Raw genomic sequence first — 18,156 nt, forward strand, 5'->3', positions numbered from 1 at the left:
GCAAGATCTCCGGATCTGTCCCCCATTGAGCATGTTTGGGACTGGATGAAGCGTCGTCTCACGCGGTCTGCACGTCCAGCACGAACGCTGGTCCAACTGAGGCGCCAGGTGGAAATGGCATGGCAAGCCGTTCCACAGGACTACATCCAGCATCTCTACGATCGTCTCCATGGGAGAATAGCAGCCTGCATTGCTGCGAAAGGTGTATATACACTGTACTAGTGCCGACATTGTGCATGCTCTGTTGCCTATGTCTATGTGCCTATGGTTCTGTCAGTGTGATCATGTGATGTATCTAACCCCAGGAATGTGTCAATAAAGTTTCCCCTTCCTGGGACAATGAATTCACGGTGTTCTTATTTCAATTTCCAGGAGTGTAGATAAGGAACAGCAAAGGGCCTATAACACTACCTTGGGGAACGCCAGAAATCACTTCTGTTTTACTCGATGACTTTCCGTCAGTTACTACGAACTGTGACCTCTCTGTCAAATACTAAGGTCTGTGGTCTCTTGGTGTAGTAAGAATGTTAAGTTTCTAAGTCAGAAAAGTAAAAAATACGGCCATTTATGTAACGTGATTTGATACTCGCAAACTCACTCATCAAAACCTGCACATATGCTGTCGACAGTCATAATTAAGTTTCTATAAAATCCTCAGAGCAAAAGTCCTACTGGCACTTCTGTGGGTTTTTGGTATTATTTATGCTCCAATTTTTTGGTGGCATTTATATACACTTGTTAACATCCATATTTAATCTGCTTGCTTAATCCGACTCTTGAAATACTTATATTACAGTAAATCACGGTGTTCTGTTGTGCTGCGAAAATAAATAAAAAAACCTTCATTTAAAGTAAAAATTTATTTCAAGCAGAAATTTTAAACTATCCAGGTCTAGATGTATTACATATCTGACACCCTGAAAGACGTTAACCTCAGCGAACAAACGTAAGAGATAAATATTAACTTTTACATGAGGAACTGAGACTTATATAAATTGTACCAGAATAAGTATGTGGGGATTTTCTTCAAATATTATGATACGGAATAGACTCTCAGCGTTTGGAATTTATATTCTATCGCTTGCCAGTCGAGAAAATGATTGTTTCAAATTGTGCATCCTTATCGGGAAATTGGCATCAGACACCGCACATCCATACGGAATCATATAGCAAGAGCGAGCGCCGCACGCGCACACGCACACACGCACGCACACACACACACACACACACACACACACACACCCACAGAGAGAGAGAGAGAGAGAGAGAGAGAGAGAGAGAGAGAGAGAGAGAGAGAGGGTGAGAAGAGAACACGAGACACAAATCATTCACAATCAGTTCACTTGCAATGAATAACGGATATCATCACGAAAGTCGCTTATTTAGCTTCCGCTACATGTAAAATCACACACTTGATTAAAGAGCTATACAATGCGATATCAGGCGTCGTAGAACAATAAACATTTAAGAAGATCTTTATGGCCGCTTTTCTTTCTACTAATAATGTACATCACCGACTGTAATGCTATCTGAGACACATTATTAGCAGCAATTTTGTTGGAAGAATAAATTATCCGCATCTGCAGCCTATGGTTATTTTCGTAATTTTTCCGGTGTGAATATTACACGCCGCATTTGCCGTCAGGTGAAAATTGCTGCACGAGTTATTATATACGGCAGGTAAAAGACACGCCATAGGAAGCCGTTGATTGTACCCCAGCTGTAATCGACTGATTCTACAAACGAGCAAGTGATGCTGTGGCCACGTGTTACACGGTGTTTCATCGCTTCTCGCAGGTATCACTTATCTAAATTGGAGGTTGGCAGCCAATAGTTACATTCAACTGGAATTTACTGCAGGTAAAAAGAGAGTGTTTATACCTGATGGTTGCCCGAGTGAGCGTCTAAGGTACACTGATCCTTGTAGCATTCCTGACTAATTGTACATATTTTTTGTATGATAATTTACACGATTTTCGACTACAGCAGCGTTTAGTGAACGACAAACAATGAAGATTCATCGTGTTACAGATATTTTGTCGAAATGTAGGTTGCCTTTTATGTGCGTAGCTGATTCAGTTAACATTGCGGAGGAACGAGTTTGCACTTGTGATTTGTACCGACAACATTGACGATATACTTTCTATCAGTCTGTTTCACGCCTTTTTGAAGGTGGCCAGTGGCTGAAAACGCAACCGGAAATCAATAAAATATTTGTGGTCAAGGAAAACATACAATTACATTGTATAGTTACAACTATGTCCTTTGGATTTTAGTTTGCGTTTCTGCAATGTATTTCCAATTCTGGAGAAAGTTAAAAGGTATATAATTTTCAAGAGGTCCACGAATAGCGAAGAAATAAGATGTTAAACACTTCATCGTGTTGATGAAGGCGTTAATTTCTTAACAAGAGGAGTATGACCCTCTATTAGGGTACCGATCACCTCATCGCTATGCTGATGTATCAGATTTGAGTCTGGACTTTGTTACGAACTACAATTTACCGTGGAGTACAAGAGCTTATCAGACAATTCCTCAACTCCACTGGCTTAATCTAAAATATTTTCAGTCCGTCCTACTGTAAAGTAGCCAATCAATACTGAATCTAGCTTACTCACCTTCCAGTATTATTTTAGTGTTCATCATTCCCTCTGCACTTGACACGTAATTGAATAATCAAGCCCAATTTTTGAATTCAGCTCAAGTTCTCTATTGTTCACCAGTCGCCAAACAGAATTTCGCACCCAAACAGCAAATGTCACACCATCTTAGAACAATATTCATTTCCGAGAGTCCTTGCTGTGTACACTTCTCTACTCCTCTCTCTCTCTCTCTCTCTCTCTCTCTCTCTCTCTCTCTCTTTCGGAACATTTAGGCCACTGACTACAAAAATATTTAAGCACTGAAAGCGTGGGAAGTCGAAGATTCATTCTAAACCCATCGACTAGCTACAGAAATTTTACAAAACTACACAAAAGACACAGCAATGTTACACCAAAAATTCCTTTTGGGAGCGGCCACTCGCGATGATTCCGTGTAGGAAGAAGGCATGAATCACTGTTGCTGACTGAGAACCTATCATCATCTTTGTATCATGGTTGAAAAACAGTTAAACTGCTATGATGCACTAAATTTTCAGTATATCGTAAAAGTGATACTTATCTCTAACTTTGCTAGGTGGCAGTTCATGTTGTCCAGGATATCCGGCAATGAATTCATGTAGACTAGTTGCAGGAAGCTGTTGTTTGATATCAAACTGCAAATGGTTCAAATGGCTCTGAGCACTGTGGGACTTAACATCTTAGATCATCAGTCCCCTAGAACTTAGAACTACTTAAACCTAACTAACCTAAGGACATCACACATATCCATGCCCGAGGCAGGATTCAAACCTGCGACCGTAGCGGTCGCGCGGTTCCAGACTGCAGCGCCTAGAACCGCTCGGCCACCCCGTCCGGCATCAAACTGCACTTTAGATATCAGTGAGTTATGCTGATAGGGGATAACGTTTCATTATGTTGTCAAATAAAGAACTTCATTATAGTGCGGTCAGTTGTTGCCACCGTACCTGCGAACACTTAGGTTATGATTGTTACACAGTCTGTCACAGGTTGCTCTTCTTCAACATTTGATTGCAAAAAACGGTGATATAATAATAAATTGTAAGTACAGCGCCTGCCAAGAAGGCTGAAGCACCTATCGGTTGTTCCTTAGAAATCTGTATTTGATATTGTTTTTATATCAATGTGACCTCTTTTTACTTCCATTCTGCAGAGGATAGAAACTGTAGGAAATGACAGAGATTGGAATAAATCCAGAAAATAACTGAGACCGAAGGATGCAGATGCTACTCTGAGATGAAGTGGTTGTCACAAGAGAGGAATTTGTAGCGGGCCACATAGAATCAGTCAGAAGACTAATGACTCAAAAAAACTATTGTCTCAAAAAAAACTAATAACTCAAAAAATACTAATAATTGAAAGAAAACGAATGACTGAAAAAGAAACGAATGACTGAAAAAAACTAATGACTGAAAAAAACTAATGACTGAAAAAAACTAATGACTGAAAAAACTAATGACTGAAAAAAAAACAAATGACTGAAAAAACTAATGACTGAAAAAACCGGCAAGTGCCAGTAGGAATCGTGCTCCGAGGATTCCGTACAAACGGATATATATACAGGGTGAACATTAGTAAAACCGACTAACCGCTGGGACGGATGCCTGACTGCAAATGGAGGAAAAAGGTGCAGTGAACATATGCGTGAAAATGGACAGTGTTCATGCAACGACAACAAATCGTACCGGAACACAACACAGAGCTGCATCGCATCCACATCACAACAAATATTCGAAGTGGCCTCCATGGGATAATAGGTGATAGAGATAGTAGCGGATATCATGCAGCATACACATAATCCTACACGGGCTTACACCACGTTGGCGGACATCTTGCCTGCAGCTGGTACTACAGTTCGTCTCAATATCCTGAAGAACCCGGACCTCCAAATCTGATGTACTCACAGTCCGCCGTCTCCATGCACGTTCGTCTGTCTGAAAGGGCCCAAGACCACACTAACGCCCAAAGAGGGCTTAAATGTTGTGTGATGTGGTTGGTGTTTGTGAAGGTGCCTGTTTTAATATAGCCATGCTGCCTCAGGGCCATTTCCACCTACCTGGCCGTACACAGACACCATTTCGGCTTCTTCCCGACAGGAACAAAGAACCATTCTGCTACTTACTGAATACTACGTCAATCACACAGTCTGCAACTCACATGGAATACATGACTTGTGATCAGAGGAACTGTCATTCGTCAGCGCCACCTACCGTGGCAACGATACATATCCGGCCACATGTTCATAGGACCTTTTTTTCCTCCATTTCCAGTCCTCCCTGCAGTTTGTCGGCTTTATTAACGTTCCCTCTGTATAGACAGTTCATTCATCCCGGGAATCGAGAATCTCGATGATTTTTGCCTATTATCGATGCGCATACACTGCTTGACAACTGTTCACGATCAGACATTGTTGGACAGGAGTAATCACAGCCAATGTTGGACAACATAAAACATAGTACACCCGTAATAGAAGTGGAGTGGTATAATTTTAACGAAAAATGGTACTGTTTTCACAAAATGGAAAAGTACGACAAGAGACGGAAATAACCTTCATGTTTGACTCAGGTCAGACTTCCAGCATGAAGGTCGATACGGACTCCAGAGGAATATGCCCTCTTCGGGCACTAATGAGCATTTTGCACCTTTTATTCATGTGGCTACCAAAATGTTGAGGAGTCATTTGGGGATATTGTCCTATTCCCCCTATCGAAGCGGTTTTCAGTTCGTGTACGGTTTGGGAAGGGGGCATGTGTTGAGGAACAGGTTTGCCAAGAGCATCCCAGGTATACTACGCCTATGGATTGTAGGTCCGAGAAGTAAGCAGATCATTCCATAGGTTCAATGTCGTCAGTCTCCAGTGTGTCCGACACGTCTAGAGGTCCTGTGACGGCAGGCATTTTCGTCCATAAAAAGAAAGTCAGGACTTACCGCAACCCCTAAACAGAGGGACGTGATCCACAATAATCTCTCTTCAGTATCACTGTGCTATAACGGTGCCTCGTACAAAAAACATGCAGCGGTGTTCGGCCATTGTGCATAACATCTGCCCACAACCGTATGCCTAGGTCTTACCCATGATGTTCATGAACTTTCTGTGGTGTGTAAAGTGTTCTCTTTTTTCACCCTAATTGGAGGTCGAAGAACATTACTCTTGATCTCTGATCCCAACCAATATGCTACCTACATCAACGAAGTCTTTCTGCCGCGCGGGATTAGCCGAGCGGTCTAGGGCGCTGCAGTCATGGACTGGGCGGCTGGTCTCGGCGGAGGTTCGAGTCCTCCCTCGGGCATGGGTGTGTGTGTTTGTCCTTAGGGTAATTTAAGTTAAGTAGTGTGTAAGCTTAGGGACTGATGACCTTAGCAGTTAAGTCCCATAAGATTTCACACACATATGGACATATGAAGCCTTTCTCGACGATGACATGGTTGAAGTGGGATGCATGTAACAGGCTTCAGAGCACAGAAAACCAGCCTGATTTAATCGCGGCCAAATGGTTTTGACGGAGACACGTGATACGTAGCGGTTGCAAAATCTGTAGCCTGGGAGTGAGATGTCTGTTACTTTTCGGCATTAGTGCTAACATAACGATCCGGCATGCATACGTATAGCATTTCGATCTTCATTGGCATTTTTTAAATCGCGAGATGAAACTTTAGGACACACCCATTACTGTGGCTTCAAGCCTTCCAATTGCTCGCTCAAGATATTAAGCGCTGTAATGACGTCTTGTAGATGTGTCGCGCCAACGGCCTTGCCGCAGTGGTAAAGCCGGTTCCCGTCAGATCACCGAAGTTAAGCGCTGTCGGGCTGGGCTAGCGCTTGGATGAGAGACCATCCGGCCTGCCGAGCGCTGTTGGCAAGCGGGGTGCACTCAGCCCTTGTGAGGCAAACTGAGCAGCTACTTGATTGAAAAGTAGCGTCTGCTGTCTCGCAAACTCTCGTCGGCCGGTAGAGCGATGTGCTGACCATGCTGACCACATGTCCTTCCATACACGCTTCCACTGACGCCTGTGGGCTGAGGGTGGCTCGGCGGCCGGTCGGTACCGTTGGGCCTTCCAAGGCCTGTTCCGACGGAGTCTAGACATGTCGCAGTAATCGGTTCCACAACATCCTTCGTCAAACACGAAATTGCTTGAACTGTTGAAAGCATACAGAGCGTTTGTGTACAGACATCGGTGCAGTCAACATGTCCTGCCCTCTCCTGTTCCATAGCAACTGACGGTTGTTCCGTAGCAGTTGGCAGTTGGTCCTTAGCAATTCCCAAACTATACTAACCGCTAAAACTCCAGCCTCGCCTTGGTGTAGGGGAGAGGGGGTGGGGAGAGGGGGCGCGGGGAGCGGAGAGGGAGAAGGCTTGTTTGGCGATAGAAAAGACAGTGAACTGTTTACTGCCAAGCCTTCTGCAGCCGCCAAAGAGTCGAGAGACGCAAGCCGCGCCTGTACGAAGCGTGCAGGTCGCGGTAAGCGGCGCTACCTTTGCTGGCACCTATTTGCATCCCTGCGGTCACGAGTCGACGTGACACCGCGCATGTGTCTTTCGCCGGGGGGTACTTAGGTCGCCGTTCAGCCGCTCGCGGACCAGTTACGCTCCGACGTGAAATGTACACTACTGGCCATTCGGATTGCTGTACCAAGAAGAAATGCAGATGATAAACGGGTATTCTTTGGACAAATATATTATACTAGAACTGACATGTGATTACATTTTCACGCAATTTGGGTGCGTAGATCCTGAGAAATCATTACCCTGAACAACCACCTCTGGCCGTAATAACGGCCTTGATACGCCTGGGCATTGAGTCAAACAGAGTTTGGATGGCGTGTACAGGTACAGCTGCCCACGCAGATTCAACACTATACCACAGCCAGTTGCTCGGCCACCACAGACCAGACGTTTTCAATTGGTGAGAGATCTGGGGAATGTGCTGGCCAGGGCAGCAGTCGAACATCCAGAAAGGCCCGTACGGGGTAGTGCATTATCCTGCTGAAATGTAGGGTTTCGAAGGGATCGAATGAAGCCTAGATCTACGGGTCGTAACCCATCTGAAATGTAACGTACACTGTTCAAAGGGCCGTCAATGCGAAAAAGAGGTGACCGAGACGTGTAATCAATGGCACCCCATACCATCACGCCGGGTGATACGCCAGTGTGGCGATGACGAATACACGCTTCCAATGTGCGTTTACCGCTATTTCGCCAAACACGAATGCGACCATCATGATACTGTTAACAGAACCTGGATTCATCCGAAAAAATGACGTTTTGCCTTTCGTGCACCCAGGTTCGTCGTTGAGTACACCATCGCAGGCATTCCTGTCTGTGATGCAGCGTCAAGGGTAACCGCAACCATGGTGTCCGAGCAGATAGTCCATGCTGTTGCAAACGTCGTCTAACTGTTCGTGGAGATGGTTGTTGTTTTGCAAACGTCCCCATCTGTTGACTCAGGGATCGAGGCGTGGCTGCACGATCCGTTACAGCCATGCGGATAACGTGCCTGTCATCTCGACTGCTAGTGATACGAGGCCGTTGGGGTCAGCACGGCGTTCCGTATTACACTCCTGAACCCACCGATTCCATACTCTGCTAACAGTTATTGGACCTCGACCAATGCCAGAAGCAATGTCGCGATACGATAAACCGCAATCGCGATAGGCTACAATCCGACCTTCATCAAAATGGCTCTGATGGCTCTGAGCACTATGGGACTTAACATCTTAGGTCATCAGTCCCCTAGAACTTAGAACTAGTTAAACCTAACTAACCTAAGGACATCACACACATCCATGCCCGAGGCAGGATTCGAACCTGCGACCGTAGCAGTCGCGCGGTTCCGGACTGCGCGCCTAGAGCCGCGAGACCACCGCGGCCGGCACCTTCATCAAAGTCGGAAACGTGATGGTACGCATTTCTCCTCCTTAAACGAGGCAACACAACAACGTTTCACCAGGCAACGCAGGTCAACTGCTGTTTGTGTATGAGAAATTGGTTGGAAACTTTCCTCATGTCAGCACGTTGTAGGTGTCGGCACCGGCGCGAACCTTGTGCGAATGCTCTGAAAAGCTAATTATTTGCGTATCGCAGCATCTTCTTCCTGTCGGTTAAATTTCGCGTCTGTAGCACGTCATGTTCGTGGTGTAGCAATTGTAATGGCCAGTAGTGTATTTGGAATTGCGAAATGTATAGTGGAATGACGACACTGAAAATTTGTGCCGGACCGGGACTCGAACCTGGATTTAGTGATCACCGCCAGCGGTCGCCTTGTCATTAGGCATCTGGGCTCGACTCACCGTCAGACTCAAACTTCCACATGTCGTCATCCGTATGTCCACAACGTGAACTCGACAGTTCGCTTAGAAGTCGCCTGCCCCTTGTCAGCGGATAAATACCGCATTGAAGTGCCCGTGTTCTTCCGAATTACGATGCAAAGTTTCCTCGGACACGCATAAATAGCCAAATGATAAGGCGACCACTCGCGATAATCGGGAAATCCTGGTTCGAGTCCCGCTCCGGCACAAATTTTCATTGTCGTCATTCCATTATATAGCTGATGGTAGCCCGTATTCACAATTCCGAATACATTTCATGTCCTTCATAAAGCCTGTAGTCACCGCAGTGGCTGTTCCTTTCGAAATTCACGCATGTCCGAAGGAACTCCGTATCGTAATCCGGAATAACACAGGCACTGCAATATCGTAGTTACGCTCCGGGTTCCAGAGCGATCACAGGCGCCTCGAGCCTCCGCCAACGGACCACAGTGCCTGCCACTGCTGCTGTCCGTGTGAGAGGTGAGAGTAAGGTCTAGTTCTCGCTGTGAGTCCCTCCCTAGCGGCCCTTTCCGCTACACCTGCGTCTGGACTGCCCACGAGCCACCGCATCGTGGGATCGTGTTGTTACTAACCCACGGCACCTCCCTGCTCCTCACCACTTCGACGATCACCGACTTCGTCTTAGGGAGCACCTGCTAGGCATCGTCAAGAACTCAAATTTCAGTTGTAATCAAGATGTGTAGCCATCCGTCCTTAGAAGCTGCACTGAGTTTATTTCATGGTTGCTAAACAGTTGTCACTTCACATGTGTATTTTAGTTTTGTCTGTTGTATAACTCGCCGAAGGACAGAATAGTGGCGACCAGGCTATTCTTGTGTTTTAGTCGTTTTCGATGTGTATTAGCTCGTTTGTTGGAGCAGCATTTCATTTTTGTATATTTTTGCTGTGGTTTTCCGCTTGTGTGTTACTTTGTTTGATGATGATGTTTGGTTTGTGGGGCGCTCAACTGCGCGGTCATCAGCGCAGCGTACATAGTCCCTATTTTTTCACAGTCCAATCTAGCCACTGTCACGAATGATGATGATGATAATGAAATAATGATGACAACACAAACACTCAGTCCCCTGGGCAGAGAGAGTCCCCAACCCAGCCGGGAATCGAACCTGGGACCCCGTGATCCAGAGGCCGCAACGCTACCCACTAGACCACGATCTGCGGACATGTTACTTTGTCTTGAAGGGGTAGTGTATTCTCTTGATGGGGTAGTGCACTCGTCCTTATTTTGTTGTGTGCAGCCAGTATTCAGCGGTGTTAGTCGCAATTCGTGAACGTTGTTTGTCGATTCGTATATCGGCCAAGGACTGTTCGTTTCCTGGATTTAGTAGTTGTTTATCGGTTTGGTTGTCTCGATTCTGGTAGGCGTTCGTTTTTCAAACGATTTTCAATCTCAGTAGAGACAAAGCCGTGAAATTAGTTTCTTGGTAGTTGTTCTATTTTCTGCGTAGTTCGGGCGAAACCGTTCGTGTACTGTTGCAATTAGAAGTCTCATAATCAACGCTGTTGGTCTGTATTCTCAGTGGTTATTTAATGAATTTTTCATTCCGTCACCAGGTACAAGTTCACTGGCAGTGTATTTTCACGTATCGATATCGATATGGACTAGATGTCATAGCCGGGAATTCCAAGACTTATCAATGTTTTAAGTATAATTTTTTGTGTAATATCGCAATCGGTCGTGTAATTTTGCATTTATTTTTATTAAATTTGGTGGTATATTAACATGCTGTGCCGATTGGCAATCGCAGACGCGTTGGCTTTGTCTGGTCTTGTCCTTGTTTCCCTGTAGTGATTACTGGTAACATATGACGGAAGTATCCGGAGAAGAAAACGGTACAGCCAGCCATAGGGCTATCCTTGTTACACAGATGGTGAAATTTTCTATGGAATTCTTCAACGGACATTTAGTAAGACATCAGAACCTCATCCGAAACAAATGAAGTGCAATCCTGCACCAATTACCAGAATAACTTTACTCTGAATCGCTACAGGTGCAGTCCGTGTTGTAGGCATAGACTGTCATGGAGTGTCTGTATGCAGAACGAGTAGTTCGTAAAGGACCTAGCGCCGGCGCGAGGCAGTAATCGGGCGGCTTTACGCGCCCGTTACCATTAGATGGCAAAGGCATAGTTTCCACGGCCGCAGTGGACTCCATTTTATCGTTGATCAGCCAACTAGCACGAAATTTTGTTAATTATATACACAAACCCGCCTCGTAAATCACTCTACTTTTTACTGAAAACCAGATCAACATTCCTACCATAGTTCCCGACGCTTTTGACGGATTACGCACATAATGTAAGCCTGTAATGGCAGAATATTTTTTATTGTATAATTACAAATTAGCGCTTTTCAGTATTCTTTTTTTTTTTTTGCTTGTACTATGAAATCTTGCTTCTTGACAATTTTCGTGACACTAGGTCAACGGTGATTACCGTACAGGCTTTGATGAATGAGTTTGCGAGTATCAAAAAATGGTAGTATCTTTTGATTACATTTACAAGCTTAAATTTTGTACACCTCCAAGGGGTCGTAAACGTCAATATGTGACATAAATTTTAATTTGACCCTCTATTCGTTCCTGAGAAAAAGCGGTCTTACAATTGTACAGAAGGACAATAAAATGGTTCTGTAAGGTATAAAGCAGTTAAAGGCATTAACTGTCTGTGAACATTGATCTATATCAATGGGGCAAGTTGGAAACGTGTGGAGGACCGAGATTCGAAACCGGGTCTCCTGCTTACCAGGCAGAAACGCGGACCACTGCGACATTAACACTTAGAATGCAACATTTATCTGAGAGTCGGATATGTTTGATCCGTTGGAGACATTGAAAATCGCCCTAAGGTTCTAGCCAGCTGTGAGAGCCGTATTTGGTATTCTGTTGTAGTGTGGTGTCCATTTACCCACGAAAACTTGCTTTCATTCCAGGTCTATACCGCCTCACAGGCGGATGTTCCAGGCATGGGTATAACCTCATTATTCGCGGCATCTCACCGATTCTCGTAAAGGTTCAAGCTTGGTGTGCATCTCCAATGAAGGGTTCATTGGCCGACATCATACGTGGTGTCTGTTCTTTTGGACGTGTCCGAAAGAACCGACATCACATATGTCACCCTACAAAGCTTCCATTTTTATCGACTGCGGTCGGAACCCTAAAAATGACCAGAGAAGGAAGTGTGGCCCCTAACGGAAACATGACACAGTGTCCATCTCACCTGGGAAGTGCAGAGCCTTGAGGCAGACAGCGAAGTCCCTCCTGTTGGCTCCTGGGCGGTCTTCTGGGACGAGCGGTGGCTCCAGGTGAAGCTCTTGGCTGGGGGGTGCGCAGGGGTGGTCAGCAGCCACCGACACCGACGCCACCTGCACCAGAGTACCAGCACCACCTCACTCAGAGCTAATGGCGGCGTCGTGACGACAAAGCGATAGAAAAGCCAGCCAGATACATGGCTTATACTATGAAACCATCTCTACATATGTTTGGATCTTTGTGCCTTCCTCACTGTATAAGATTATGAAAGAATAAGCAGCACAGTCCTCGAAGGCTGGAAAGAAATCTCTTTTAGGAACGTTTCAAGCTAGATCAGTACGTAGCATTTGTTTCAATACCAGATGTAACACTTCTCCCACTCTTGTTGTAAATGATGAGCCACAACACTATAACCGCCCGTTTAGTAGCATGTTGGTCCTCCCGTGGGGCTTAATACAGCAAAGATTTCAGTGCGGCATGGATTGGTAGATTTCTGGAGGTATGTGGAACCACACCATCTACGCACAGATTACGTAATTCCTGGCGGTACGTGGGTGCGAGGTGGCATCAGGTAGAGCCCAAGGCATTTTCGTCGGTTCAGATCAGACGAATTTGATGGGCAAGACATCAAAATCAGTTCACTACCACGCACTAAGAAACACTGAAGCATCTAACTTCCCACTTACTAATCGGCCTATCCTGCTTGCGATATAAAATATAACGGTGCATCGCCTGTATGGCTAATAGATTTTTACTAAGTGGATAAGGTCATCTTTCCCGAAGAAATAATACCGATAAGTAGGAGGAAAGTGTACAACTGACACTTCTGATGGAAAAGTCTACTAAAAATAAAAAGTAATTAAACCGAACAGGACTATAATTTAGAAAAATGAAAGTTATTTTGTGCATTCACTCACGAACAACACTGGATAGGAGAGGGGTACCACTGATCATGAATCCAAAAGTTACTCTAATAAACGAAAAGGAAGTAATTAACGGCCGCCAGGCCACTAGGGCAATTTACATCCAAAATCCTGTACAAGATGATGGGAAAGAAAAACATGTATTATTAAACACTGACGTGGCAACTGAAGGTTGTCACGTTTCTTGACACTAATTTTAAGTGAGTATATAATGATAACGAAAATTGAGAAGTCACTCTTACACTATGTTTGTCATTAAATTTTGAAAAAAGCAATGGAGTAATTATTTGAAAATATGTAACTAAACTGTGTGTTAGTATTGAACTTCGTTACGTGAACAATGACTTCAGTGACCTCAGTGTAACGTCATCAAAGGAATTTAGAAAAAAAGCAAGCACTTTTTACTTTGCACTTACTTATTCTGCAAATTGGATTTCAAATTATTGTCTGAAGAACTGAGCCTTTTTTTACTGATATACTGAAGCCTCTGTTCTATAACAGTTAATTGAAAGCAGACCGTGCCTTAAATTCTTAAAAGTAAAATTATTAATAAACTGGCTGTAACTACTCAATTTGTTTCTTATGACATCGGGTTAGCATATAAGGAAGAAAAGGAACCAGGACCATGATTGGTAACAATGTCTGAGGACAATGAGGACACAATCGCCCTGAGTTTAACTGATTATTTTTTAAATAAATGTTATCAATCAATCACATTCAGTTATGCTGCTGGGTTAGCCGTTAATACTTTCTACCAATGGACAGTCGTACTTCAGTGCTGCGCATACGTCGAAACTCGGAGCCGATGACGAATCTGTGTTGCTGGAACTGCATCTTGTGCAGCCACGGCTAATTTTAGGAACGGGCAATTGCAATTAATACCGCCTCTTCCGCCCGTCCGCTGTCCGTACTCCTGCTCTAGACATCTGGCCGGCGCGCGCTCGTGATGCCGCCAAAAATGGTGCTCTCTACTGCGAGAGCGTTAATACCACACTTCCGCACACTGCAAGCACTGCAACCTGTCTCCCTTTATCTCCGCACGCTCCGTGCAACAACTACTTACTCAAAGATTTTACAATGCACGAGCACTGCTATTATCGTTGCTAGTCGATGCAAATAACAATTCTTTTGGCTTTTCCCCAGAGCTTATAAGTTTCACAGTAGAACAAAGATAAATACACTACTGGCCATTAAAATTTCTACACCACGAAGATGACGTGCTGCAGACGCGACATTTAACCGACAGGAAGAAGATGCTGTGATATGCAAATGATTAGCTTTTAAGGTTGGCGCCGGTGGCGACACCTACAACGTGATGACATCTCTCATACACAAACAGCAGTCGACCGGCGTTGCCTGGTGAAACGTTGTAGTGATGCCCCGTGTAAGGAGGAGAAATGCGTACCATCAGGTTTCCGACTTTGATAAAGGTCTGACTGTAGCCTATCGCGATTGTGGTTTATCGTATCGCGACATAGCTGCTCGCGTTGGTCGAGATCCAATGACTGTTAGCAGAATACGGAATCGGTGGGTTCAGGAGGGTAATACGGACCGCCGTGCTGGATCCCAACGGCCTCGTATCGCTAGCAGTCGAGATGACAGGCATCTTATCCGCATGGCTGTAACCGATCGTGCAGCCACGTCTCGATCCCTGAGTCAACAGATGGGGACGTTTGCAAGGCAACAACCATCTGCACGAAGAGTTTGACGACGTTTGCAGCAGCATGGACTATCAGCTCGAGACCATGGCTGCGGTTACCTTTGACGCTGCATCAGAGAGAGGTGCGCCGGCGATGCTGTACTCAACGACGAACCTGGGTGCACGAATGTCAGAACGTAATTTTTTCGGATGAATCCAGGTTCTGTTTACAGCATCGTGATGGTCGCTTCCGTGTTTGGCGACATTGCGGTGAACGCACATTGGAAGCGTGTATTCGTCATCGCCATACAATACTGGCGTATCACCCGGCGTGATGGTATGGGGTGCCACTGGTTACACGTATCGGTCACCTCTTGTTCGCATTGACGGCACTTTGAACAATGGACATAACGTTTCAGATGTGTTCCGACCCGTGGCTCTACCCTTCATTCGATCCCTTCGAAACCCTCATTTCAGCAGGATAATGCACGACCGAGTGTTGCAGGTCCTGTACGGGCCTGTCTGGATACAGAAAATGTTCTACTGCTGCCCTGGCCAGCACATTCTCCAGATCTCTCACCAATTCAAAACGTCTGGTCAATGGTGGCCGAGCAACTGGCTCGTCACAATACGCCAGTCACTACTCTTGATGAACTGTGGTATCGTGTTGAAGCTGCATGGGCAACTGTACCTGTACATGCCATCCAAGCTCTGTTTGACTCAATGCCCAGGCGTATCAAGGCTGTTATTACAGCCAGAGGTGATTGTTCTGGGTACTGATTTCTCAGGATCTATACAAACAAATTGCGTGAAAATGTAATCACATGTCATTTCCAGTATAATATATTTGTCCAATGAATACACGTTTATCATGTGCATTTCTTCTTGGTGTAGCAATTTTAATGGGCAGTAGTGTGCAATGAAATGTCAAGAGACTTCTAGTTAAATTTACACATACAGTGAACTAATTAAAAGAAAGCATTTAAATTACAAATATTTACACACAATTCAGGAAAAAAGTTATATATCGGTAGCATGTGCTATGCATCCTGAAATTTCGTTGTTACAAGCACGATTCCGTCTTTTTGACATGGACAGTTATCCTGCTGGAAGATGTCATCGCAGTTACAGAAGACATCAAGCGTGCAAGGACGCAGGTGGTGCGCAGTAATGTTCACTTTAATGCACTGTTGTCATGGTGCCGTCGATTACTACCACACGTTCCACGCAAACACAAGTGAATGGCCCCATAACACAATACTGCTGTACCGCCCTACGTTCGTGGCATAGTGCATCTTTCGAGAAGCTGTCCGCCTGGTTGATGGCTTCCCCCAAGACGACCATCGGCCTGGTGAAACAAGAAACGTAATTCATTTGCCCAGGTGATACGTTTTCATCGATTCACGGACCGATGTTATTGATCTCGTGCCCCTTGGAATAATGATTTACTGTGTCATTGTGTGAACATGGGAAGAGATGGTAGTCATCTGCTTCGAAGCCCCACGCTGAATGATGTGCTCTCAACCGCTTCGAGTCTCCACCAGTACTGTGTTCTGTCGTCAGATCTGCCACAGATCGCTTCCTATCCTGTTGGCATAGAATCTTGCTATGGACTGCCGCCGTAATGGTTTGGCTCGTCAGTGTATTTAATTATGTTTATTTAACGGTCGAATGTTAATAAAAGACATTAGATGTTATTGCTGGGGTGACGAAGTGACATATAACTGAACAAAGAAAGATTAAGAGCTGTTACTTTGTGCCTGTTGCCAATACCATAGCTATTTTTCCGTCTTTTAATACCTGTATAGTTGGCAACCTTTTAATTTGAAATTAAATAGATAACACACTGCTGCAAAAAGATTAGTACATCAGGAAAGACAGCATCGATTTTGATCCCATGACGCAATATGCCGTATGGGATACTAGATGTACTGATAATGATTTCAAAGTCGTCCGCCAAGAGTTAGCGTAGTGGCATAGCTACCAGAACGTAATATGTCTCTCAGTTTTGGTACGGAACTCTCACAGCCAGAGGGCTCAGTGTGGTGCAGAAGTGTGAAGCAAGCAGGCACTCAAGCCACGGAGACGCACTCGTTCCTACAGTCAACTGAGCGAGTCTGAAAGGGGTCAAATTGCGGCTTTTCGAGTGGCGGGTTGGTTCTTCCGGAGAATGGCCACACAAGTTGGATATTCTGCGTCGGTTGTGCAACGACGCTGGTATCTGTGGTCACGTGTTCATTCTCGCACCCTGTAACGTTACGGATGTGTAGGAGAGCTAATTGGCCGCCTATAATTGGTACAAGGTAAGAGGAATTTGTTTGCCAAGCCGTACGGCCCTACGGCCTAGAGTGCTTTGGAGTGGGACAGGCCACCGCGACCGCTCCTGGCGAGCCAGATGCGTCAGCAACCGACTGGTTGTGGTTAAATACCAGCGCGGGGAAATTTGTCGACAGGCGGTCGCTTGGGACAGACATTGTTTCAAGAAATGGCGGAGCGTCAGATAATCTTAAAGATGTTTAAATTGGAGCTCTCTGAACTTCGACAGTCATCAGTTACACATTAAAGCGAATCTGAATGTATCTGTTATCTCAGAAAAGTGAAGCACATCCAATGACAACAGTATTTCAAAATCTTTAAAACTATGGAAGTTAAAATTTCACAGCGAATAAACATTTTTCAAAATGAACCTCTGAATTAACAACTTTTAAACGTCATATGCGATTTCAACATACGATATCTCAGATGCACTATAACTGTCGTTACTGAAAGTTACGTAGCTGTATCTATTTTATTTATTGATTATGACGTCTTTTATATCGTTTTGATTATGCAAATGTTTGTGACAACATCGTATCCTCCACAGTCACAAGCAAATGAATATTGCATGAATACCCCATATCCTGTCATACTCGTGTATATATTTAATGTACAGTTTACTATTTTGTAAGTAACTTTATTCAGATGTTGATGTAAAGTACTATTAAAAAACTGTGATAATTTAAAAGTGGTTAATCGCATGTGTTAGCGGGCGCCACAAATGTAGTGAGAACCAAAAGACGTTTCTGTCAAGAAGCCATAAATAACTGAAAGAAATGAATATAGATCCACCATACCGCGCATTGAGAAGTATCTTTTTTCTATTTCTTCATCGTGATTAGTTTCGGAAACTTGTGTCCATTTGCAAACCATCCGTATCGTGTGCCAAATACAGGCGACAGCCTATCTATAAAAACTGCACCTGAAGTGCTGATCAAAGCGGCACTGTCGCCGACACAACAACACCACATAGCACAGCCATTAGAGAACTGACTTTGCTACACCTGTATTTTTCACACAATACGGATGGTTTGAAAATGGACGAAGGAGTCCAAAACTAGTCATAATCAAGAAATAAAAAT

The 18,156-nt window shown here is 44.7% G+C and overlaps 1 protein-coding gene across 3 annotated transcripts in view; it reads right to left on the reverse strand.

Annotated features, from left to right (window-relative positions):
- Nucleotides 1-18,156, reverse strand: part of LOC126335186 (uncharacterized) — an 88,498-nt gene that overhangs the window by 25,629 nt on the left and 44,713 nt on the right. For all 3 annotated transcript variants that reach the window (XM_049998181.1, XM_049998183.1, XM_049998180.1), the window contains exon 3: nucleotides 12,165-12,309. In XM_049998181.1, the coding sequence (XP_049854138.1) occupies nucleotides 12,165-12,309 (145 nt within the window). The remainder of the gene's footprint in view (nucleotides 1-12,164; nucleotides 12,310-18,156) is intronic.

Source organism: Schistocerca gregaria, chromosome 2 (assembly GCF_023897955.1).
Source record: "Schistocerca gregaria isolate iqSchGreg1 chromosome 2, iqSchGreg1.2, whole genome shotgun sequence".
Classification (NCBI taxonomy): domain Eukaryota; kingdom Metazoa; phylum Arthropoda; class Insecta; order Orthoptera; family Acrididae; genus Schistocerca; species Schistocerca gregaria.